Genomic DNA, 25090 nt, shown 5'->3' with positions numbered 1-25090 from the left:
ATTTATGCATGGTGCATAACCAGCAGCTATTTCACATGACTGTTAGTAATAAACAGATTACTATTAGGCCTACAGCCTGTGGTTGCAGTGCTCATGATTGCTGCTGAACAGGAACAACTTGATGAGAAAAGAAGGAGAGTTCAAGGACATGTGGCTATAGACTGGGCCATAAGCTTTATACTATCAATAGAAACGTTGTACCCTTCCCCTCAGCTATTATCTCCCAAACAGCCAAGCCATGCTTCAGTGAGTGCTTAGGCTTAATGGACAGTCATTTCTGCTAATCCAGCTCAGTGGAAGGGCGTGGCATCAGGGAAACACTGTTTGCTTCAGTGGATGCTGGGTTGGACAGCCCACCAGACGTATCATTACACAATCGCTAATGGGGGAACAGAAGGAATTCATCACTGATGTCACGGTGGATGGTGAAAGTGAAGCTGCCTTGGCTGAAGTGCCAAGAATGGGCCAAAGCCATGAAGGCTTACCTCTGGCACCAAGGAATCCCCTCAGAGAAGGGGGACAATTGGAATAAGAGCAAAGTATAACTTTAGCCCAAAAGATTTTATCAGAGCTAAATTTACGTGGGGTATGTCATTAGGACCTTCTCATTGAAAACAACCAAAAGATTCCTCTGAGTCTGGTGCATCCACTTTCATCACCCATGCTTTGCCCAGAACTTCCACCTGCATCGACACCTTAAACTGAGAGGAGCCTCATGGGATACCGACAAATACCTACTCCCACTGAGGAATTCAAAGGAAAGATGATCCTTTCACATTTCAGACTTCTAAGTGCAGCATGTCATTTAAAACAGAGGTTTAGTTGGAATTGTTTTGAAACAGGATCCTCTGCTAGAAGAGGACTGAACCCACAGGTAAGAAGAGAAGTAAGTTTGAAACCACTAACATAATGAAAACTGTGTCACAACAACTTTTGGTTATATAACACCACAAAAAACAGCAAACGTACAAAGCTGAATGACAAACAACATTTGATACTGAGCCTCTTACTTGGACAAATGGTGAACAGCTTGGTCGAAGGGTTAAGTTTCAAAAGAGATTTTGAAAGGACAAAAGCAAACTGGAGAGGTAGATGGTTAGAGAGGAGGAACAACGGAGCTTAGTGCCATAGCAACTGAAAGCACAGCCACTAATGGAGCAATTGAAATCAAGGTTGAGTGAATGGCCAGAACTGCAGGAGCTATAATATTTCATTGGTGATTTCAGAGGAATTTCTTGCTGAACAAGCAATGTTGGTGACAATTGCTCTTCTTAAGCATTATTGCAGATACATTTGGTGACAAGAACAGTTATTGAATTTGAGAGCCTACCACAATCATTTGCCTTTAAGTCTAGTGACAAATGCTGCTTGGTGCAACTGGACTAAAAGTCCATTATAAATAACCCGTTTATAAAGCAGCTGGGTATAATACACCACACAGGGAAAGACTTTACCCATCATCGAGCAGTTCTGAAAGGCTATGGTTAAATATGGCCAGTAGTCTATCGGGCATGTGTTGATGATTGCCATGATGTCACACACTCACCTGATTTCAAGCGCTGTGTTTCTAATTCCTCTGCTGTCCTTGCCCTTCCTTTATCTTCACATCCTTCAGCGGACTCTGACGTCTGCACAATCCGCTCGACTTCCTCAGAGACCTGCTCGTACAGGTACGCAGAGTCTCGTTCTGAAACGCATAGAGGTCACAAGTTCAGCTCGTTAACCATTCATGAGCCTTGCACTCCTTGTCACTGAAGTTGCTTGGAGATGCATGTTAGTTGCAACAAGAGAGCTTAGTACTGAAACCTGTGATTATTTTGGATTGAATGCCATTAGCATGAGAAGATCTTGTATCTCCTAAGAGAAAAATGGAGATGTGTTATCATTATTGGAAAGTAGTGCATAATTTAATCTAGCTACAAATTCTAATAAAATACCTAAATGGTTAAACTAACTGGGAGAAATGGCACGCGACCACAGTCTGGGTAGGCAGACCACTATAACTGAAAGATGAGGCTGGCAATCCGGTAATTGCCAGTGACTGGTTTGATAAAATCAGTATTTTTTTTATCAGAAGGATAGACATCAAAGAGTGATCACTTCCACTGCAGCACCACTGTGGTGTGTGCATCTGGCCAGTGCATAGACACTGTTCTCTTGTTGATTAAAACCAGCAGGGGTTGACCTCCTTCACCAAGAACATCAGAAAGGAACAGGAGACAATTAACTAGGAGGCATTTAAAGACATTCAACGTCCACATGATACAACAACGATAGTGCAAACAACGACATGACTGAGTTTTTAGCGCAGATTTGGGGATTGAATAAAAAAAGTGCACCCTGAATGTGACAAATGCTGAATTGTATGTGGATTCACTGGATTACGGATAGCTGCATTACCACGGTCTTGGTTTGTCTTGCAGTGTAAGCTGTCTGAATGACTATCGCCTAGTAGCACTCACATCTACGGTGATGAAATGCTTTGAAAGGTTGGTCATGGCTAGAATGAACTCCTGCCTCAGCAAGGACCTGGACCCTTTGCAATTCGTCTATCACCACAATAGGTCAATGGCAGACGTAATCTCAATGGCTCTTCACACGGCCTATGTCAGGATGCTGTTCATTCACTATAGCTCAACACTTAACACCATAATTCCCACAACCTTGGTCGATATGCTTCAGAATCTGGGCCTCTGTACCTCCCTCTGCAACTGGATCCTTGACTTCCTAACTGGAAGACCACAATCTGTGCGGATTGGTGATAACATCTCCTCCTCGCTGACGATCAACACTGGAGCACCTCAGGGGTTTGTGCTTAGCCCACTGCTCTACTCTCTCTACACCCATGACTGTATGGCTAGACACAGCTCAAATATCATCTATAAACTTACAGATGATACGACCATTGGGTGGAATCTCAGGTGGAGACGAGAGGGTGTGCAGGAGTGAGATATACCAGTTAGTCGAGTGGTGTCACAGCAACAACTTGCACTCAACATCAGTGAGACCAAAGAGCTGATTGTGGACTTCAGGAAGGGTAAGACCAGGGAATGTGAACCAATTCTCACAGAGGGATCAGAAGTGGAGAGAGAGTGAGCAGTTTCAAGTTCTTGGGTGTCAAGATCTCTGAGCATCTAATCTGGTCCCAACATATTGATGCAGCTATTAAGAAGGCAAGACAGTGGCTATATTTCATTAGGTGTTTGATGAGATTTAGTTTGTCACCTAAAACACTCAAAAACTTCTATAGATGTACCGTGGAGAGCATTCTGACAGGCTGCATCACTGTCTGGTGGGAGGGGAGCTACTGCACAGGACCGAAAGAAGCTACAAAAAGTTGTAAAATTAGTCAGCTCCATCTACCCTCTGTAGTACCCAAGACACCTTCAAGGAGTGGTGTCTCAGAAAGGTGACGTCCATTGCCAAGGACCCTCATCACCCAGGACATGCCCTCTTCACACTGTTACCATCAAGAAGGAGGTACAGAAGTCTGAAGGCACACACTCAGTGATTCTGGAACAGCATCTTCCCCTCTGCCATCCAATTCCTAAATGGGTATTGAGCCCATGAACACTACCTTACTTTTTTAATATATATTATTTCTGTTTTTGCACTAATTTAAATCTAGTTAATATGCATATATATATTTACTGTAATTGATTTACTTATTTGTTTTCTATATTATCATGTACTGGCTGCTACTAAGTTAACAAGTTTCACAACACATGCCGGTGATAATAAACCTGATTCTGATTCTAATGAATGCAGTTTATGAAATTGTATGATTCATCCGCCACTAAATGTTTGGTCTACTTACGAAACGAGTGATATTACTGATGTTAAGAGGGTATTCAGTATAGACGTAGCCTTTCCTATTCTGTATGCCAATCAGCACACAATCAGATATTACCAGCACCAGCTACAACAGCTGCAGGAAAGATTAAGAACCTCTACAAAGATGAGTCCAAAGTCTCAGCAATTTTAATGATAGGGCAAGAAAAGGTACTAGAGCTATCCAACATGGAATAGATGGTAATATTTGGATGAAAGCTTCCATAAAATTACGCTTATGATCCCTTGACATACAAGATTGTGGAATGACCTTCACCTTTATTTAATATGTTAAAATGATTTGCAGCTGAAAGAAGGTGTTTTCTATGTTGAGGAATTCAAAAGCAAAGGGACATACATAATTGTAAATGATTATCAAAATACACTACAATGCTAGAAATAAGAAGAAAACAGAAAATGCTGGAAACATCCAATGAGGTCAGGTAGCATCTATTGAAAGATACACAGTTAATGCTTAAAGTTGAAGTTCCTTCATCACAACTGGGAAAAGAGAGAAAACAAGTGGGAATGGATAGGACAAAGGCAATGTCTCAGATAAGGCAAGGTCAGGCAAGTTCTAAGTTAATGGACTTCCCTTATTATGGAAGAGGAAGGGTTAGAATGACTAGGGGAAGTACCAAAACTAAAGTATAAGGGACAACTAGGCCTTTGTTTACCATAGTTTAGAAGAATGAAGGGGAATTTCTTTGCAAGTTATAAACTTTCTACGGAACTGTACAGATGGGATGTGGGAGGAAGTTTTCCTACTGGCTGAGGCATATGAAATTAAGTTTCATAGCCTTAGATTATGAGGAGGGCTTTTCCAAGATTCAGGCTTCAAGATTGTTTAATGTCATTTCCAGTACACAAGTGTAAAGGGGAACAAAATAATTGTTACTCCAGATTCGAGATTGCTGCTGCTATAGAAGTTTTTTGGGGTGTTACTTTCAGAGGGGCTTGATGTATTTGAGTAGGAATAGAAGCAATAATGATATAGTGAGATGAGTATGTATGCAAGGATTTGGGAAAACAAGAACAGAATGTTCTGGAAATACTCATCATGTCAAGTGGCATCTGTGAAGAAAAAACTGATTTCAGATCAATGAACCTTTCTCACAGCTTTTATTTTGAAAAGTCTTTGATCTGAAATTTTAACCTTGTGTCTCTCTATGCAAATGTTGCCTGGTCTATTGTATATTTCTAGTAGTTTTTCTTTTCAGTTCAGATTTTCAGAATCTGCAATTTTTAAAATTAACGTGCGTAGGGACACAGGACATTAAGGAGTTCTGGTGAAACTCTTCAAAAGCAGGCAAATTTCAATTCCTCGCTATGCTTTTGTAACAACATGTTGCTTTGTTGCAGAACAGTCCATGAACCCATGAACAACACCTTGTTATTTCTCTTTTGCACTAATTATTTGTTTTTGTAACTTACAGTAAACTTTCTGCCATGCACTGTCCTGCTGCTGCAAAACGATTTTCATGACATACAGTACTGTGCAAAGGTCTTTGGCACATAAGTATTGCGTCGAGCTGACAGCAAGTTTATAAGTCTGGTGGGAGGAAAGGATGTTGTGTTGGGAACGGCGAGGGTGGATGCCATGGGAGGGGTGTGGGACAGGTGGCAGAGAAGGTGTGCCAGGGTGGGAGGAGGGTGCAGGTGCAGAAACACCCAGCCCTGAGACACCAGACAAGGTCATTTGATTCCAAAAAATTGGTTTATTGATCATTACAGAATGTCTCTCTGCTGCTTCCTACTCCCTCCCCTCTCCCTTCCCTTTTCCCCAACCACGATTCCCCTCTCCCTGTCCCCTTTCTCACTCTAATCCGCAATAGAGACCCATATCAGAATCAGATTTATCATCACTCACAGATGTCATGAAATATGTTTTCCTTTATGGCAGCAGTACAGTGCAATACATGAAATTACTACAGTACTGTGCAAAAGTCTTAGGCCAGGGTGCCCAACCACAAACTGTTCCAGCTGCTACCATCCATGAAATGGTACCACAGCATAAACATCAGGACCATCAGGCTCTGGGACAGCTTCTTCCACCAGGCCATCAGACTGATTAACTCATGCTGACACAACTGTATTTCTATGTTATATTTTTCTGATATATATCATACCTGATATGTTTTCTTCTGGCCTGCATCCACTGTTGAGATCCAGCAGACTGGGTCGGACATCCTTACTCTTACTGGCTCCTGGACCAGCCAACCCAATGTCTTTAACTTCAGAATTATTCCTCTTTAAAGAGAGCACTCTCCGGAGGCTATTTCTTTTCTTGAGCTTGTGAATGATGGGCAGCTCTCCAGGTGGCTCCTGGATTCCAGCAAGGTGCTGTTTTCCATTGTGTTCTGGGGGGTTTTCAGCTAGGGGAGGCCCAGGGTCTCTCAATCTTTTATGCCCATCAAATTTCTTCTCATCATTTTTCCTTTTCCACAGGGAACTCACAAATTTTCCAAAGAAGGTTTGAGACTTTTTTCCTTTTTTCCCATCTTTGCTCCTGCACTTGCTGGGTGACTTCTCCACACTTGACTCAATGTTTGAAGAGCTGGTGCTGGAAGGCATCGCTTTATCTTTATGCTTTTGACCCTCTGTTTCACTTTGCATTTTTTCTTGACCCCTGCAATGTTTCCATGGAATGTTCAGGCCAGCTCCCTCCTTGCACTTCATGTTTTTTGGTGAGACATTTCCTGGAAGAGAGCTCCATTTCATTATCTTGTTGTTGGCACCACCTTCCTTTAGACTTAAGCTGCGTTTGATGTAGACCTCGACCACTCTTCTTGGCTGGAGTTTGCTAAAGTTCAAATTCACAACGTTTTCTGAGCAACCAAGGTGGCTGGTGGCATGAGCTTCAGGTAGTGACTGCATTGCTTTAGTTTCAGAAATTCACTGTAAAAAAAAACATGTTCATTCACTAATTGATTCAAACATTCCTTCATGGAAGTTGAAGTGCATTTGGCTTATCTGCCCTCTAAACAAATCTCATTCCTCTCTCCATATGCATTCATTTTTAAATTCCCTTTTTACCCCACATATATATCCCTATTTTAAATGTCTTATGTATTTTGGTGCCAGCATATTTCCACAATGTCTGCCCTGATCATCAACCACCCATTTACACAGATCTTATTCCAGCTTTTACACTTCCATTATCCTCATCAAGTCCCCTCAGATTCTATCACCAGGGGGAATTGCCTGTGGATGATTAATCTATTAACTCTCTCATCTTTAGGGGAAACCCATATGATCAAAGGGAGAAAGTGCAAATAGGAGCAATGGTCAGGACAGAACCCAGGTCTCAGTGAGTGAGCTGCTCTATTACCTGCACCATTATGCTACAGAGCCACCCATTAACTCATTCCATGTTGTGAGAACTCTACTTTTAATTCACCTTTTTGTTTCCATTAAGCTGCTTTTCCAGATTTCTATAAAGCTTCTTTAATATACTCTGAAGAATAACCAAATAAGAAATTTGCACTGAATTACAAAAGGAGAATTGGCCCTGATTTTGTAAGGAAACGTGAGAGTCCATGTAGAACTGCCAGTTTTTTCCACCCTGCAATTCTTTGGGTTATATATGTGAAGCTCCGAATGCACTGCTGTTATTTGTGAGTCTCTCTCAGATCGTTTTTCAAACCTGGATTCTTTATGCACCAGAGAATAAATTCAGATTTTACATGACAACACACAACCAAAGAGCAACAAATCACTCAATGCAGTGAGGCAAATCTTGGAGGAGGAAGTCAAGAACTTAAATTGGAAAAGGTTGAAGGCACGATCATTGAAGAAGATAGAATAGTGGAGTAGTAAATAGAGGCAATACTGATGGCTTTACAACAGAAACTATGGAAGCATAGAATTGAAATGGAAAATAAGGAGTCTGTTCAGCCCATCACCACCATGTTAGCAGAGGTCTCCTTTTTCCCATCACTCCGAAAATCCTCTATGTCTGATGTCCTGGGACAGTGTTCGAATCCCACCATTACAGGTGTAAAATTTTAAAGTAGCTAATTAAAGAACCTAGTTTTATTTTGGCAAAAGTGGATTGACATTCCAAAAAATAATCTACAGATAAGGGAATTTTCTCCTCATATCCGGTCTGACATCGATGTGACACTTGACCAGCTATAACTGTGTCTTTGAGAATCAACTGATGCTTCAACTAGAATTTTATGCCACTCAAGTTGCATCAAAATCTGCCATGTTAAAATAAAAATAAAACCCAGCCGACTATTCAGCCCTGGATTCAAGTGCACAGCCTGTCCTCGCAGACAAGATTGTGCCTGCGTACAACGCTCCTTTGGTCGACATCTTCTTCACTTCTTTTATGTCTTTTATATTTGTTTCTCGTCTTGGATATGACTCTGGAACTGTTGGAGATCGTGTTTTGCTGTTTGGAGATCGCTTTGGTGCTTTGCCGTCTCCGAGATTCGGGGAGGCAAAGGCAGCATGAGCAAACAGCCATTCCGCCGATTAAAGCGACGAGGGCGATTGAGGTATCGTGGCGAGTGCGGGAGATCGTTTTGGTGTTCCAGTGCTCCGCAGTCCCCCGGAGGATTCCGGGGGGCAGAGACAGCATGTGCAAACTTCGTAGAAGCTTTAATCGGGGCCGATGTTTGGCCCCGATTAAAGCTTCTACTATTCGCCGACTACAGCAACGAGGGTGATTGAAGCATCAAAGTGAGAGTCGAGGGTAGGCACCGTACCGGCTGCCTGTCTTTTGATTGCTCTGGTACGCTACCGAAGAGAGGGAGAGCCTGCTGCTGCCGACAGTGCTGACCAAGTTTTTTCTGCATTTTTGGATGTGGACTTGGACTATAAAATCTTGTTTTTATATTTTGTGTTTATTCGCCCGATCTTCTCATTTTTTTGTGTGGGAGGTGGGATTTGGGGGTTGCTGTTCTTTTCTTTCTTGATTTAAATGGCTAGCGGAGAATTGAAGAATTTCAGGGTTGTATACTTTGATTATAAACTGATGATCTGAGATATCTGAGAACCGATTTTTTTTTTAATTAGGAGAGCAATCCAATGGACAAGTTAAGCCTGGCATAAATTAAACTCATGGAACTTGATCATACAATTGGCCAAACTCCTCCACCACAATCCCTGGAATATCCAGTCCCACACAAAGTGACAAGGCAGTGGTATGCAGATCGGAATAGTCCTTGGTGGGCTTAGCGTGTCGCCAGATCCTTATAGAAACTGCATAAAGAAATACCCAGCTGATTACTGTACCGCCTTCAGACAATGGCCGGTATCCTCTCATGCTGAACAAGAGTACAGAGTGTAACCAGAAAGGGGAATTTCTAGATTAGCTCACAATCAGCTCCTGAAGAACAAATGTACTCTGATTACAGCACCATCAACAGGGGTGGCCACCTCCTCTGATCCTATAATTACACCAGAATTTTTACCGCTGGTTAAAGTCAAGTTCAAAGTACCTTGAGATTCATTTTCTTGCAGGCATTTCCAGGAAGTAAAGAAATAAAAGAGAATTTATGAATTTATACACAAAGAAAGATGGAAAAATACCCAATGCACAAAAGAAGACAAATTATGCAAATTTTTAAAAAGTATTGCTGAGAACATGAGTTGTTGAATATGAAAGTGAATCAGTAGGTTATGGAATCAGTTCAGAGTTGTGGTGAGTGAAGTTATTCACACCAGTTCAGGAGCCTGATGGTTTTAGGGTAATAACTGTTCCTGATCCTGATTATTGCTAATCCTAGACACCCTTCTGAGGAACCCGACACACCAAGGTGCGACCTGGTGGTAACTGTAAAGTGGGAGACATGGTGGAACATGAGTTTTCACATTTGGGTTGAAGACAGTCTTGCTGCTTCTGATGTAGCTCATGATGCTTCATGGATATTCAGCTTTGTGCCACCCACTCCAGTCCAGCTATTCCATTCAGACTGCTGCTGGTTCCACAGAGCACACTGGAAGGCCACCCTCAGGGTGCAGGAGCAACGCCTTATATTCCATCTGGGTAGACTCCAATCTGATGGCATGAATATCGATTTCTCATTCTGATAAAAAAAATCCCTGCCCTCCCCTACTCTTCTATTCCCCACTCCAACCTCTTATCTTTTCTGAGCTGCCTATCACCTCCCTCTGCATCTCCTCCTCCTTCCCTTTCTCCTATGGTCCACTCTCCTCTCTTATCAGATTCTGTCCTCTCTAGTCCTTCACCTTTCCCACCTACCCAGCTTCACCTATCATCTTCTAGCTATCCTCCTTCCCTTCCTCTTCCCCTTTTTATTCTGGCATCTTCCCCCTTTCTTTCCAGTCCTGAAGAAGTGTCTCAGTCTGAAATGTTGACCATTTATTCATTTCCATAGGTGCGGGCTGGCCTGCTGAGTTCCTCCAGCATTTTTTGTGTGTTGCACTGGATTTCCAGCACCAGCAGAGTCTCTCTTGTTTATGATTACACAATGTTCTGTTCTGTTTGCAGTCTTTCAGCTAACGAAGGAGCCCAGGTGAAGCCCAATTACAATAATACAATGATGATAAATTTAAGTCAAAGCTGGGTATCCTGCAGCAAGTTGCTGACCTCCAGATGTCTCAAGCCTTCCTCCTCAAACATGAATGAAGATATTCACCACTCATCTCGATTGTGAGGATCCATCAACAGCAAAAGATTTAACACCTTCCAGGACAAATCAACTCTCAGTATTATCACACCATCCACCACCATAAGCAGTACAACTACTAATACTGCTTTGCAGTTACTCACCTGAGCTGGGGAACAATATCTTCCAAAACCACAACCTTTACATCTGCTGAGAGATAGCATGAAGTTGATGGGTTGAATGGTGTCTCTTTCTGTTTCATTGTCTATAAGTTAAGTTACAGAAAGAGGAAGCCTTCAAGCATGGTGGCACACCATCACCTTCCTGTTCCCCTCTCAGCCATTCACTATTTGCCTTGGAAATTTATCACCAGTCCTTCAAAGCCACTAGGTCTGAAACCTTGAATTCCTGTCCAATGACTATACTATCAGCATCTTTTACCAACAATGCCCAAATGCTGAAGAATTTTTTGAAGTAAGGAATTAGATCCTTATTGCCTACCTGAATCAGTGTAGAAGACAGACCTCTTCCCTTGACCGTAGAAAGACTGGTTCCAATATGCCTGAGCAGTTTACATTCATCATTTAGATCACAGAACGACATAACTTCCAATATGAGAACACAATGCACTCTGAAACTGATTTGTTGATTAGCTAAACAGAGGAGAGACGCAATCAAGATAAAAGTTGAATCATTTTAGTCAGGTGTTTAGATTTGCATTGGAGTCATTTTCCCTTAAATCACCTGAAACCCAGCTCAAGAAGAGAAAAAAAAACAGGAAGTAACAGATCATCTTACCTCAGGGTCAATCTGTTTGGAACAACTCTTACTAAACTCACAAACAGCTGAAACGTCATCCCGCCAATTAAAGCAGCATGACTGCATTCTTTACCTGCAACTTACCATTAACAAGAAAGAACTCGCCCAATGCCTCGAATCACCTCACCACCCAATATTGCACTCAGTGTTCTTATTATCAGAAATGTAGCAGGTCATTCATCTACAGCAAGCACCATTAAAAATAACTGAGATTTGACTGGATGATCTCTATTCCTGGCTATGGGATAAACACACCTGCACAGCTTTTACAAATACTTTGCTGTTCAGCTGAGAGAATTAATAGGGTGATAGTTTCCAAAGACTGAACAAATTTCCAATATTTCTGTGTTTGTCCTCCTGCTTGTGTCACTGTGACCAAGTCCTGCCCCCACCTTCAGCCTATCATCTGCTCAGAGTGGTTATGTTATTATGTTCAATCTATTTGCAATGCAAACAACCTGACCATTAACCTCTGATCGTATTGATTTAGAACTTACAGAAACTGGCATGCTTCCTACTTGGAACCTTCCAGCTGAGTAATTTAGCTGCCAATTCCTGTCAGGAGAAACTTTCATTTACTAAAGGCAATAAACAAAAACCCTTATCAGCAGTTATAGAGAAAGAACTTCTTTCTCCCTGGTAACAAATTACTAAAATAAAATTCATATTGAAACTACCTGGGTTTTAACAGACAGACAGGACCCTTGGTTTTTTAACTGAGATGGCTAGATAAAGGACGGCTTAAAAAGCTGTTGAAAAGTTACGGTAAATTGTTTCCAACAAAGGTCTATGACCTGAAACATTCACTCTACCTAATTACACTGTTGCAGTCTGGTCGAAAGAATACTTCGAGCATTTTCTGTTTTCATTTTAGATTTTCCACATCACCTTAGCTCTATTAATAGAATGCGGAATAAAAAAAAATAATTTGGGGGATATTCAACACATTGGGTATCACTGAAGGAGAGAGAAATAGTTAACTTTTTAGTTTAATGACCCTTTCTCGGAACGGGGAAGTGAATAGAAGGCCATCAGTCTAAAACATTAACCCTTTTCTTCCTCTGCTAGTCAACTACTGAGTACCTCCAGCATTTTCTGTTTTCAAACGTAGAACACAGACCTTTTAACTTACTCAAGATCAATCCAACACTTCTCTCCTACATCGCCCTCCATTGTTCCCTCATTCACTGTGCCTATCTAAGAGATTCTCAAATGCCCCTAATGTATTGGCCTCTACCATCACCCCGGCAGAGCGTTCTGTGCCCGTACCACTCTCAGGGTAAATTACTTACCTCTGACATTTCTTTTCACTTTCTTCCAATCATCTTAGAATTGTGCCCCCTTGCATTAGTCATTTCCACCCTGAAAAAAGATCTCTGGCTATTCACTCAATCTCAAAGGCTTTTACTATCTTGTCACCTCTTGTTGTCCTTTGCTCCAAAGAGAAAGACCCTAGCTCACTCAACCCATCTTCATAAGACATGTCCTCTGGCCCAGGCAGCATCCTGGTAAATCTCCTCTGCACCCTCTCCAAATCTTCCACATCCTTCCTAAAATGAGGCACCCAGGATTAAATGCAATATTCCAAGTATGGCTTTTATTTCAGATTTTTATTATTTAAAAAAGCAGCTGGACAATCTTTTGAATTGCTGAAATACAGAAGGCTATGGATTTAATAGATAGGTGTTCCTTCAGGAAGAAATAGCCAGAGGAGGTCGTGGGGATAAGCTCCCACTACCTATTACAGTAAATGCTCTCAATGGTGTGCATCTCTAAGAGCCTCTAACGACCAAGTCCAGCTCCTGAACTTCAGATATGGTTTAGCTACTAATCCCAGCGGTATTGTTTCTGCTGACAGGAGAAGAGGGAAAGGCAGGTTACTGGCGCCTTTAAGCTAGTCATTTGAGGCAGTTGGGGCTTGTCAGCCATGGTTGGCAGCTCATCTAGGAGAAGGAAAACTCGGATCTCAAACCTTCAATGCCTGGCGGCTATACCCACTGATAGGGAAGTCTTCGGGAATAAATCCCAGGGAAAAATCTGGAGTTGGGGTTCCTAAGACAGTCCTACGTTGAGTTCAATGCTGATTGGCAACTCCTGTGATGCCACTGGTGCCAAACTGTAATGGTCTCTGCAGTTCCTTTGGATCATCAGCTACGTGGAGAGGGGCAGCTTGTAACATGGGTCACTGCTTGCTCTTCATATCATACTGCCCTGGCCTGCATATCCTACAGAGCTAGGGTGCAATATTTATGGCCAACCCTGACCACACAGGAGGTAGATAAGTGTAAAAGGCAGCATGGCCCGTCCTTGTGCTCCATAACTCAGTGGCATTTTCTTTGCATGTGGACTTCCCGTTGTTGAACGTGGTCAGGTGAATTTCAAGCCGCTCACCTTGTTTGCTAAGAGAATAAACTGTCCAAAGTCACAGATATGAAAAGAAACATAAAAAATTACCATGGAGTGTTGAGAAATAGCATATGAATCAATAATTTAATATTAGGCATCCGTTAGTCTTGTGAGACCACGGATTTGCACCTTGGAAGGTTTCCAGGGCGCAGGCCTGGGCAAGGTTGTATGGAAGACTGGCTGCAAGTCTCCCCTCTCCACGCCACCGATGTTATCCAAGGGAAGGGCACTAGGGCCAATACAGCTTGGCACCGGTGTCGTCGCAGAGCAATGTGTGGTTAAGTGCCTTGTTCAAGGACACAACACGCTGCCTCAGCTGAGGTTTGAACTAGCGACCTTCAGATCACTAGACGAACGCCTTAACCACTTGACCACGCACCACTACTTACAATAACTACAATCTGCATTTGTATGACACTTCTAACTTATGAAAAGTTAGGCAATAGGCAGAATTTAGTTGAACAATGGGGGTATAGCTACGATAAATGCAAGCAGGCTTTTTCTGTAGAAGATGTGTGAGATTAGAACTAGGGGTCATAGGTTAAGGGTGAAAAGTGAAGTATTTAAGGGGAATGTCTTCACTCAGATAGTGGTGCAAGTGTAGAATGCACTTAGTGGATAGTTAAGGTGGAGGATGCATGTTCGAATGAAACATCATTGCAGTCAATAGCACTAGGCAGAATAATAGCTCAGAATGGACTAGATGGGCCGAAGGGCCTGTTTCTATGACTGTATAATGAAAGGATGAATAGGTGAGGATGTTCTTCTGTGCAGCACAGAAGAATGAGGGGAGATCTTATAGGTTATGAGAGGTACAGATAGGGCAAATTCATGCAGGCTCTTTCCCCTGAGGTCATGGGTTTAGGATGAAAAGTGAAACATTTAAGGGGAACATGAGGGAAACTCCTTCACTCTGAAGGTGGAGCAAGTATGGATTGAGCTGTCAGCAGAAGTGGTAGATGCAGGTTGTATTGGAACATCGAGGAGAAGTTTGGATAGGTACATGGATGGGAAGGTTTGGAGGGATATGGTCCATGTGACTAGGCCGGAGATCAGTTCAGCATAGACTAGATGGCCCAAAGGGCCTGTATCTGTGCTGTTACCCTATGACTCTAATTTGCCATTGGATTCAGTGGAGTTACTCAGAAGTGACTAAATATTTTAGAGGAATTCCAAAGCTTTGGGCCTTGTTTACTGAAGACAAGAAAACCAATGATGTAGAAGAGGCTAAGTCCCAAAGATCACTGAAACCTCGGGGAACTCCCATCAGCCAGTTTATATTGTTAAGCAGGGCAGTGACGGTTAGTGAAAGTGATAAACTGGATTGAATTCTTACAGGAAGTTACACAAACAGGAGTGTTGATGAGGCAGTGCGCTGAATACAGTCTACATGGAATTTTGCTAGGCTGTTGTCAAGAGCCAATGTACCTGACAGATCAGATCAGGGAAGTAAAAGCCCATGGAGCCAGTGTAAAATGGTGTTGGTTTCAATTTGGTTCAGTGAGAGAAAGCAAAAAATAACAGTCAGCAGGAGGTGGCTAATAAGAATCAGGTTTAATATCACAGGTGTATGTCATGAAATTTGTTGTTACGCAGCAGCAATACATTGCAATACATAATAATAAAAAACTGTGAATTATGGTATGTATATTTTAAAAGTTAAGTTAAATAAATAGTGCAAAAAGAGAAAACAAATGTTGTGAGGTAGTGCTCATGGGTTCAATATCCACTTCACTGCCTCAATAAAGCAGCCAGCATAATCATAGAACCCACCCACCCTAGACATTGTCTTCTCCCCTCTACCACTGGGCAGAAGACACAAAAGCCTGAAAGCTGAAATCACGTACCACCAGGCTCAAGGACAGCTTCCATCCTGTTGTCAGATTCTCGAATGGACATCCTTTACAGTAAGATAGACTCTTAGCCTCACAATCTACCTTGTCATGAACCTGCACATTAGCGTTTACCTGAACTGCATTTTTTGATAGCTTTGACACTTCCTGCATAGTTATTGTTTTACCTTTTTGTAGCCTAATGCACTGAGTGATGATCTGATCTGTATGAACAGTATAACCGTATGCAAAACAAGTTTTTGACTGGATTTGGTACATGTGACGATAATCAACCAATAGCAGTGAGAAAGGAATATGCACAGTCACTCTGGGGACAGATGTACTAAAGATTGCTTCATCTACAACATTTCCTGTATCTCATCTTACATTGAAAGTGGAAGAAGTAAACATTTAGTGTTACTGATTGGGAGTGGTCAAGTACACTGGTGAGATTAAAGTGCAAGGCCATACTATAAGGAAGAAGTGGCAGTCACAGTAACTTTTGCTTGAAAGTTTCTTCTCCTAATGGAAGTGACTGCATCATTTAAGGAACAGACTGAATACCTGGTGAATATTCTGCTGGGGGAAGAAGAAGAAGATGATTCTTTCACTGGCTTCCGATGCCTTGGGGAGGCGTCAGAATGTGATGAAGGTAAACTTCTAGACAGAGTGAAATTTGTCTGCTACCTGATACTTTACCCTGTGGAACTGCCTAATTGTCAATTCCTTAGAGAAGTCTCATACTCTACCCATTGTTCAGCCCAGCATTTATGCCCAAAGTTCTAGCCCGTACTTCAGAATCAGGTTTATTATCACTGGCATATGTTGTGAAAGTTGTAACTTTGCGGCAGCAGTGCAGTGCAATACATAATAAACTTAGGGGAAAACCTGAATTACAGTTAGAATATATGCAGTCTGTATAATAAACAGTTTAATTAAAATAAGTAGTGCAAAAACAGAAATTTAAAAATTAGTGAGGTAGTGTTCATGGGTCCAATGTCCATTAAGAAAGCGGATGGCAGAGGGGAGGAGGCTGTTCCTGTATCATTGGGTCTGTGCTTTCAGGCTTTTGTACCTCCTTCCCAATGGTAGCAGTGAGAAGAAGACATTTCCTGGGTGGTGGGGGTCCTTAATGATGCATGCAGCCTTTCTGAGGCACTGCTCCTTGCAGATGTCTTGGATATTACTGAGGCTCGTACCCATGATGGAGCTGACTAATTTTACAACTTTCTGCAGTTTATTTTAATCCTGTGCAGTATACCCCACCCCCATACCAGACAATGATGAAGCCGGTCAGAATGCTCTCCATAGTACATCTGTAGAAGTTTTCGTGTCTTAGGTGACAAACCAAATCTCTTCAAACTCCTAATGCCTCCGCTGTCTTGCCTTCTTTATAACTGTTAAGATAGGCTAGGTCCTCAAAAATACTGACACCCAGGAACTTGAAATTGCTCATTCTTTCTACTTCTGATCACTCTTTGAGGATTGATTTGTGTTCCCTCATCTTACTCTTTCTAGTCCACAAATCAGTCCTTTGATCTTACTAAAGTTGTTGCTATGGCACCACTCAAGTAGCTGTTATATCTCCTGAACGTCTCCTTGTCACCATCAAGGCTTAAGGGCTTCGGCTCAACGGGCTTAGGTGGAAACGGGCGAGGCGAGGAAGGTTTGGCATTCATTTTCTGTTGTTATTTGAGGAGAGGGGCAGTATGAGTGTGAGGGCAGTTTGCTGTTCTCGGTGTCAGATGTGGGAGGCCCTGGAGTCTCCAAGCCTCCCAGACGTCTACATCTGCGCCAAGTGCATCGAGATGCAGCTCCTAAGGGACCGCGTTACGGAACTGGAGCTGCAGCTCGATGACCTTCGTCTGGTCAGGGAGAGTGAGGAGTTGATAGAGAGGAGTTGCAGGCAGGTGGTCACGCCGGGGCCACAGGAGGCAGACAAGTGGGTCACGGTTAAGAAGGGGAAGGGGAAGAGTCAGGTAATAGAGAGTACCCCGGTGGCTATGCCCCTTAACAATAGGTACTCCTGTTTGAGTACTGTTGGGGGGGACAGCTTACCCGGGGGAAGCGACAGTGGCCGTGCCTCCGGCACAGAGTCTGGCCCTGTAGCTCAGAAGGGTAGGGCAAGGAAGAGGAGGGCAGTTGTGATAGGGGACTCGATAGTAAGGGGGTCAGATAGGCGATTCTGTGGACGCAGTCCAGAGACCCGGATGGTAGTTTGCCTCCCTGGTGCCAGGGTCCGGGATATTTCTGATCGTGTCCAAGATATCCTGAAGTGGGAGGGTGAGGAGTCAGAGGTCGTGGTACATATAGGTACCAATGACATAGGTAGGAAAAGGGAAGAGGTCCTGAAAGGAGAATATAGGGAGCTAGGAAGGGAGTTGAGAAAAAGGAACGCAAAGGTAGTAATCTTGGGCAAAAGAATAAATCAAGGAAGGTAGTGCACCCATGGCTGACAAGAGAAATTAGGGATAGTATCAATTCCAAAGAAGAAGCATACAAATTAGCCAGAGAAAGTGGCTCACCTGAGGATTGGGAGAAATTCAGAGTTCAGCAGAGGAGGACAAAGGGCTTAATTAGGAAGGGGAAAAAAGATTATGAGAGAAAACTGGCAGGGAACATAAAAACTGACTGTAAAAGCTTTTATAGATATGTAAAAAGGTAAAGACTGGTAAAGACAAATGTAGGTCCCCTACAGACAGAAACAGGTGAATTGATTATGGGGAGCAAGGACATGGCAGACCAATTGAATAATCACTTTGGTTCTGTCTTCACTAAGGAGGACATAAATAATCTTCTGGAAATAGTAGGGGACAGAGGGTCCAGTGAGATGGAGGAACTGAGCGAAATACTTGTTAGTAGGGAAGTGGTGTTAGGTAAATTGAAGGGATTGAAGGCAGATAAATCCCCAGGGTCAGATGGTCTGCATCCTAGAGTGCTTAAGGAAGTAGCCCAAGAAATAGTGGATGCATTAGTGATAATTTTTCAAAACTCGTTAGATCCTGGACTAGTTCCTGAGGATTGGAGGGTGGCTAATGTAATCCCACTTTTTAAAAAAGGAGGGAGCGAGAAACCGGGGAATTATAGACCGGTTAGCCTAACGTCGGTGGTGGGGAAACTGCTGGAGTCAGTTATCAAAGATGTGATAACAGCACATTTGGAAAGCGGTGAAATCATCGGACAAAGTCAGCATAGATTTGTGAAAGGAAAATCATGTCTGACGAATCTCATTGAATTTTTTGAGGATGTAACTAGTAGAGTGGATAGGGGAGAACCAGTGGATGTGGTATATTTGGATTTTCAAAAGGCTTTTGACAAGGTCCCACACAGGAGATTAGTGTGCAAACTTAAAGCACACGGTATTGGGGGTAAGGTATTGATGTGGATAGAGAATTGGTTAGCAGACAGGAAGCAAAGAGTGGGAATAAACGGGACCTTTTCAGAATGGCAGGCAGTGACTAGTGGGGTACCGCAAGCTCAGTGCTGGGACCCCAGTTGTTTACAATATATATTAATGACTTGGATAAGAGAATTAAATGCAGCATCTCCAAGTTTGCGGATGACACGAAGCTGGGCGGCAGTGTTAGCTGTGAGGAGGATGCTAAGAGGATGCAGGGTGACTTGGATAGGTTGGGTGAGTGGGCAAATTCATGGTAGATGCAATTTAATGTGGATAAATGTGAAGTTATCCACTTTGGTGGCAAAAATAGGAAAACAGATTATTATCTGAATGGTGGCCGATTAGGAAAAAGGGAGGTGCAACGAGACCTGGGTGTCATTATACACCAGTCATTGAAAGTGGGCATGCAGGTACAGCAGGCGGTGAAGAAGACGAATGGTATGCTGGCATTTTTAGCGAGAGGATTCGAGTACAGGAGCAGGGAGGTACTACTGCAGTTGTACAAGGCCTTGGTGAGACCACACCTGGAGTATTGTGTGCAGTTTTGGTTCCCTAATCTGAGGAAAGACATCCTTGCCATAGAGGGAGTACAAAGAAGGTTCACCAGATTGATTCCTGGGATGGCAGGACTTTCATATGAAGAAAGACTGGATGAACTGGGCTTGTACTCGTTGGAATTTAGAAGATTGAGGGGGGATCTGAGTGAAACGTATAAAATCCTAAAGGGATAAGGACAGGCTAGATGCAGGAAGATTGTTCCCGATGTTGGGGAAGTCCAGAACAAGGGGTCACAGTTTGAGGACAAAGGGGAAGCCTTTTAGGACCAAGATTAGGAAAAACTTCTTCACACAGAGAGTGGTGAATCTGTGGAATTCTCTGCCACAGGAAGCAGTTGAGGCCAGTTCATTGGCTATATTTAAGAGGGAGTTAGATATGGCCCTTGTGGCTATGGGGATCAGGGGGTATGGAGGGAAGGCTGGGGCGGGGTTATGAGTTGGATGATCAGCCATGATCATAATAAATGGCGGTGCAGGCTCGAAGGGCCGAATGGCCTACTCCTGCACCTATTTTCTATGTTTCTATGTTTCTATCAGAGATTCTGCCATCAATGGTTGTATCATCAGCAAATTTATAGATGATATTTGAGCTATGCCTAGCCACACAGTCATGGGTACAGAGAGAGTAGAGCAGTGGGCTAAGCACACATCCCTGAGGTGCACCAGTGCTGATCATCAGTGAGGAGGAGATATTATCACCAATCCGCACAGATTGTGGCCTTCTGGTTAGGAAGTCAAGGATCTGATTGCAGAGGGAGGGAGGTACAGAGGCCCAGGTTCTGTAGCTTATCGATCAGGACTGTAGAAATGATGGTGTTAAACACTGAGCTATAGTCAATAAACAGCATCCTGACATAGGTATTAGTATTGTCCAGGTGATCCAAGGCCATGTGGAGAGCCAGTGAGAACACATCTGCCATTCACCTATTGTGGAGATAGGCGAATTGCAGTGGGTCGAGGTCCTTGCTGAGGCAGGAATTGATTCCAGCCATGACTAACCTCTCAAAGCATTTCATCACTGTAGATATGAGTCAGTCCTGTGTATGACTCTAAATTGCAACCGGTGATGAGGCTCTGATTGGGGACTTTCAGAGCTTTGGGGAAAGTGGAGTTACTCCTAGTCATTCATTGCTTCCAGGGCCGCTCTGACCCGGAATGGTAGCACCTGCAAGGGTTCCTGCTCCAGATACAAGCGAGGGCCAACAGCAGATCTGGCAGGTTCAGTAACTGAACTTATCATGGACAAGGTGGATGAGCTAGGACCTCAAATGTCAATGGCTATAGTACAGGCGGATGAACATTTGGGAAGAAAAATGGCGATTTCTTTAGTTTGCCCAACGGAACGCAATAGCAAACCACCATTGAAATTTGCTAAGAAAACCGTGGTCAAACTCACAAAATGTATCACACAACACCAGCGTCAAGAGGATCTTCAAGACAACTCTGAAGATGTTTCGCTCTGTAGGGTTGATTCTGGCCAGCAGGGGATCCCCGACTGTCATCAAGCTACTGCTCATAAAATTCAAGTAACACCAAAGAAAATTATTGCCACTTGGAATGTAAGAACCCTATATCAAGCAGGAAAATTGGACAATGTGATAAATGAAATGGAAAGACTAAAGATTAACATCATGGGAATTAGCGAAGTTTGTTGGATAGGTGCTAGAATATGTCAGATTAGTTTATTCTTGTGGAACATCCCATACTAATGGAGTAGGAATTCTTATGGATGAAAACATTGCAAATAGTGTTTTAGGACATTGGGCAATATCAGAAAGAGTGCTTCTTGTTAGATTCAGAGGACAACCATTTGATTTAGCAATTATACAGGTATATGCACCAACAACAGATGGAACAAATGAAGATATAGATAAATTCTATGAAGAGCTTAAACAAGCAAAGAATGGATGCAAATTTCAAGATATTGTTATTGTCAAGGGAGATCTAAATGCTAAAGTAGGACAAGGTGCTGATGGAAATACCATAGGAAAATTTGGACTAAGGGAAAGAAATGAAAGAGGTGGGAAATGGGTTGACTGGTGCAAGATGAATAATCAGGTCATTATGAATACCTACTTTAAAAACCATTCAAGATACTTGTGGACCTGGAAAAGTCCAGGTGATAACACTAGAAATCAAATTGACTTTATTACTATGTAGCCCCCCTGGCCACCCTCAGGGTCGCTCGGCTCGCTGTCGTCTAGGGAAACAACCCTCGGCCCTGCCAAACTGGGTAATTAGTTTGTGTGGATGCTGTGTGAGGTACCCCACCCCGCCCAAATAACAGACAATACACCAGATAAGATTAAATGATTTACAGTTTATAGATATTACTGGGACTATATAATTAATAGAGAATAAAATATAAAAGGAAAATAAAAGGCGCCACACTTATCAAAGTTCAATCTCTTCATACACAAACAGTTGGAGCTCAGGACCCTTCTTCCTCACCCTGCGACACCTCGGACCACCTCGACCAGACGCCTGGGACCAACAACGGTGGTCGACCAGTCGCTCCACATGAGTCCGTCTCCGTCTCCTCGCGGAACGCCCTCCTCAGGGTCTGACCCTGTTAGCGGACATCACAGAACCTGGTCCATCCTCTGTCTTGCTCTCCCGCCTTCTGCCCCCAAACCCCGCTCATACAAATCTTCCAGATACACCAAAATTATAACAACTATACCAATTTGTTCATAACATCCTCTTATCACCCCCTAAACCCACAACAAGCCGCTAGCGCAAAGCTTTCTCAGCGTTTAACATAACAAAGAAGCATTCCCGATTATAACATAACAAAGAAGCTATTTTAATTAATCTCCGCAGTAACATAAAAGATGAAACTCCCTTACAACTATAAACCAAAGATTTAGAAACTCAGTGAATCAATGCAAAACTTATCCAGGTGCAGACTGTAATCCTGACCATAACCCAGTAGTACGTCATGTAAAAGTAAAACTTAAAGAACTAAAGAAGCAAAAACCTGAACAATGCCTTGACTACTTGCAATTACTTAAAGAAGAAAACCTAAGACAAAAATTTACAAATGAAGTAAGGAGTAGATTTCAAAGTCTAGAAATAGAATCTGTTGAAGATGATAGCAATCATATAGAAATGAAATTTAACTCTTTGAAGGATGCCTTGGTAGATTCAGCAAAGTTAGTGATTGCTAAAAAAGAAAAAAGCAAAAAGAATAAAGGGATGACAGATGAAATCAAAAATCTAATGGAAGAAAGGAGACAGAAGAAAGCAAATCCTATAGAATGTAAGTCCTTAGATAAAAAAGTTAAAAGCTTATGTCAAAAAGCCAAAGAAGAATTGTTAAACCAGGAATGTGAGCAAATAGAAAGAATCCATATTACTGATCCAAAAAAGGTTAAATCAACAAATCAAGATTATCACTGGTAAAAAGCTCCTCTGTTCTTCAGGTGGATGTTTGAAAGCAAAGGATGGTACCAATATCATTGGAAAAGATAAGATTATGAACAGATGGACTGAGTACACTGAAGACAATTGAGGCGAAAAACCAGAAATTAAGAAAAACATTGAAGGTCCAATTATTTTAAAATCTGAAGTTCGTAATGCAATAAATAAGATGAAGAAAGGAAAGGCAGCAGGTCCTGATGAATTAGTAATAGAACAAATTATTGCCCTTCAAGATTATGGAATTGGAAAACTTACTGATTTAATCAATGACATTTATGAGACTGGAATAATACCTGCAGAGATAAAAAATCAGTATTTATCACTCTTCCGGAGAAAGCTGGAGCAATAGAATGTGAATTACATAGGACCAGAAGTTTAATGAGTCATATCACCAAGATTACTTTTAAGAATTTTGATGACAAGAGCTAAAAGTAAGATACAAGCTGAAATAGGCAAAGAACAATGTGATTTTGTGAAAGACAAAGGTACAAGAAATGCGATATTGATGTTAAGGATACTATCAGAACGAGTTAGTCAAGTGCAAAACGATTTATTTGTTTGTTTTATCGACTACACAGAAGCATTTGATACAGTGAAACACAGCAAGTTACTTGAAATATTACAGAAAACTCTAGATCTAGATTCGAAAGACCTCCACCTAATCAGAAATCTGTACTGAGAACAAACTGCCGCTATAAGAATAGATGGAGAAGTGAGTCAGTTTATGAAAATCAAGAGAGGCGTTAGATAAGGATGTGTTTGCTCCCCTGATTTATTTAATGTGTACAGTGAAACAATATTACAAAAAATAAGAGACATCTTGGAAATCAAAGTTGGTGGTGAAAACATCAATAATTTCAGCTATGCAGATTAATTGCAAGTACGGAGGAAGAACTACAAAACTTAATTGATGTAATTGTTGAAGAAAGTGCAAAAATGGGTCTATCTATCAATTGCAAAAAGATAGAATGTATGGTAATATCCAAAAAGAAGGAGAATCCTATCTGCAGGCTGAGAATAAACGGGGCAGCCATAAAACAAGTAAAGAACTTTTGCTACTTAGGAAGCTGGGTGACATCAGATGGCAGGTGCGACTTGGACATCAAAAGAAGAATAGGGATGGCAAAAGACACCTTTACGAGAATGAAGAGTATACTGACCAATACTAAACTAGGCATGACAACCCGCCCCAGAGTACTGAAATGTTACGTTTATCCAGTTATGTTATATGGCTCAGAATGTTGGACAATATCTAGTAAGATGAGGAAACGAATTGCAGCAGCAGAGATGTGGTTTTTGAGGAGGATGAAAAGAGTATCATGGATGAAACGAATATCTAACGAGGATGTCATGAACAGAGCAAACACAAAAAGAGAAATAATGTATGCGATCATGAAAAGGCAACGTAACTTCATTGGATATGTGATTAGGAAAGAGGAGTTAGAATGCACGGTAATTATGGGAAAGATTGAAGGGAAGAAAGCAAGAGGAAGACAAAGACAAATGATGATGGAGACAGCAGCCAGAGAATTGGAAATGAATACCAATGAATTGATCCACTTGACCCGAAACAGGAGTGTGTGGCTCATGGCAATCAAAGCTCAAACTGGGCATGGCACCTGATGATGATGATGATGATGATGATGATGAGATTTGAGTGCTACTGGTTATAATTGTTCCCCTTTTGAGGCAGGTAGAAATTGTGAGAGATTGAAAATGTCTTTGAACATTCCCACAAGTTGTTTGGCACAAGTTTTCGGAACCTTACCAGGTACTCCATCTGGGCCTGCCAGCTTGTGAGGGTTCACTCCCTTAAAAGGTAGCCTGACGTTGGCCTCTGAGACAGAGATCACAGGGTTATGCTCATTATCTACCCTACTTTTATACCCCATAGTTTACCCATAACTAGACAAAGTATTTTACTCTCTCTAGTAATATACCCTGTAATTGTGTGCATCCTCTGTAATAATTGGTCCTCTGGAAGATTAGAGTGGTAATCAGCGTGTGGATCCAAAAGAGATGGGGGAGATCTTAAATGAATGCTTAGGTATCTGTAAAAATGGATAAATTACTGGACATATAGGCATCTGTTAGTCTCATGAGACCATGGATCTCGTGAGGCCTGGGTAAGGTTGTATGGAAGACTGGCAGTTGCCCATGCTGCAACTCACCCCTCTCCACACCACCCAATGTTGTCCAAGGGAAGGGCATTAGGACCCATACAGGTTGGCACCGGTGTCG

At 42.2% G+C, this 25090-nt stretch overlaps 1 protein-coding gene across 7 annotated transcripts in view; it reads right to left on the bottom strand.

The window, feature by feature from the left end:
- Positions 1–15679, bottom strand: part of LOC140195236 (uncharacterized) — a 34425-nt gene extending 18746 nt beyond the window's left edge. The window contains exons 1-3 of one of the 7 annotated variants that reach the window (XM_072253247.1): positions 15658–15679; positions 5961–6729; positions 1547–1687 (exon numbers count right to left, since the gene is read on the bottom strand). In XM_072253247.1, coding sequence (XP_072109348.1) covers positions 1547–1687; positions 5961–6708 — 889 coding nt within the window. In that variant the 5' untranslated portion in view covers positions 6709–6729; positions 15658–15679. The other 6 variants (XM_072253243.1, XM_072253246.1, XM_072253249.1 and 3 more) reach the window with 6 other exon arrangements.
- Between the last annotated feature and the right edge of the window lie 9411 nt (positions 15680–25090).

This window comes from Mobula birostris, chromosome 3 (assembly GCF_030028105.1).
Source record: "Mobula birostris isolate sMobBir1 chromosome 3, sMobBir1.hap1, whole genome shotgun sequence".
NCBI lineage: Eukaryota > Metazoa > Chordata > Chondrichthyes > Myliobatiformes > Myliobatidae > Mobula > Mobula birostris.
Note: the sequence above shows the minus strand (reverse complement) of the source record. Positions and strands in the feature narration are given on the sequence as shown.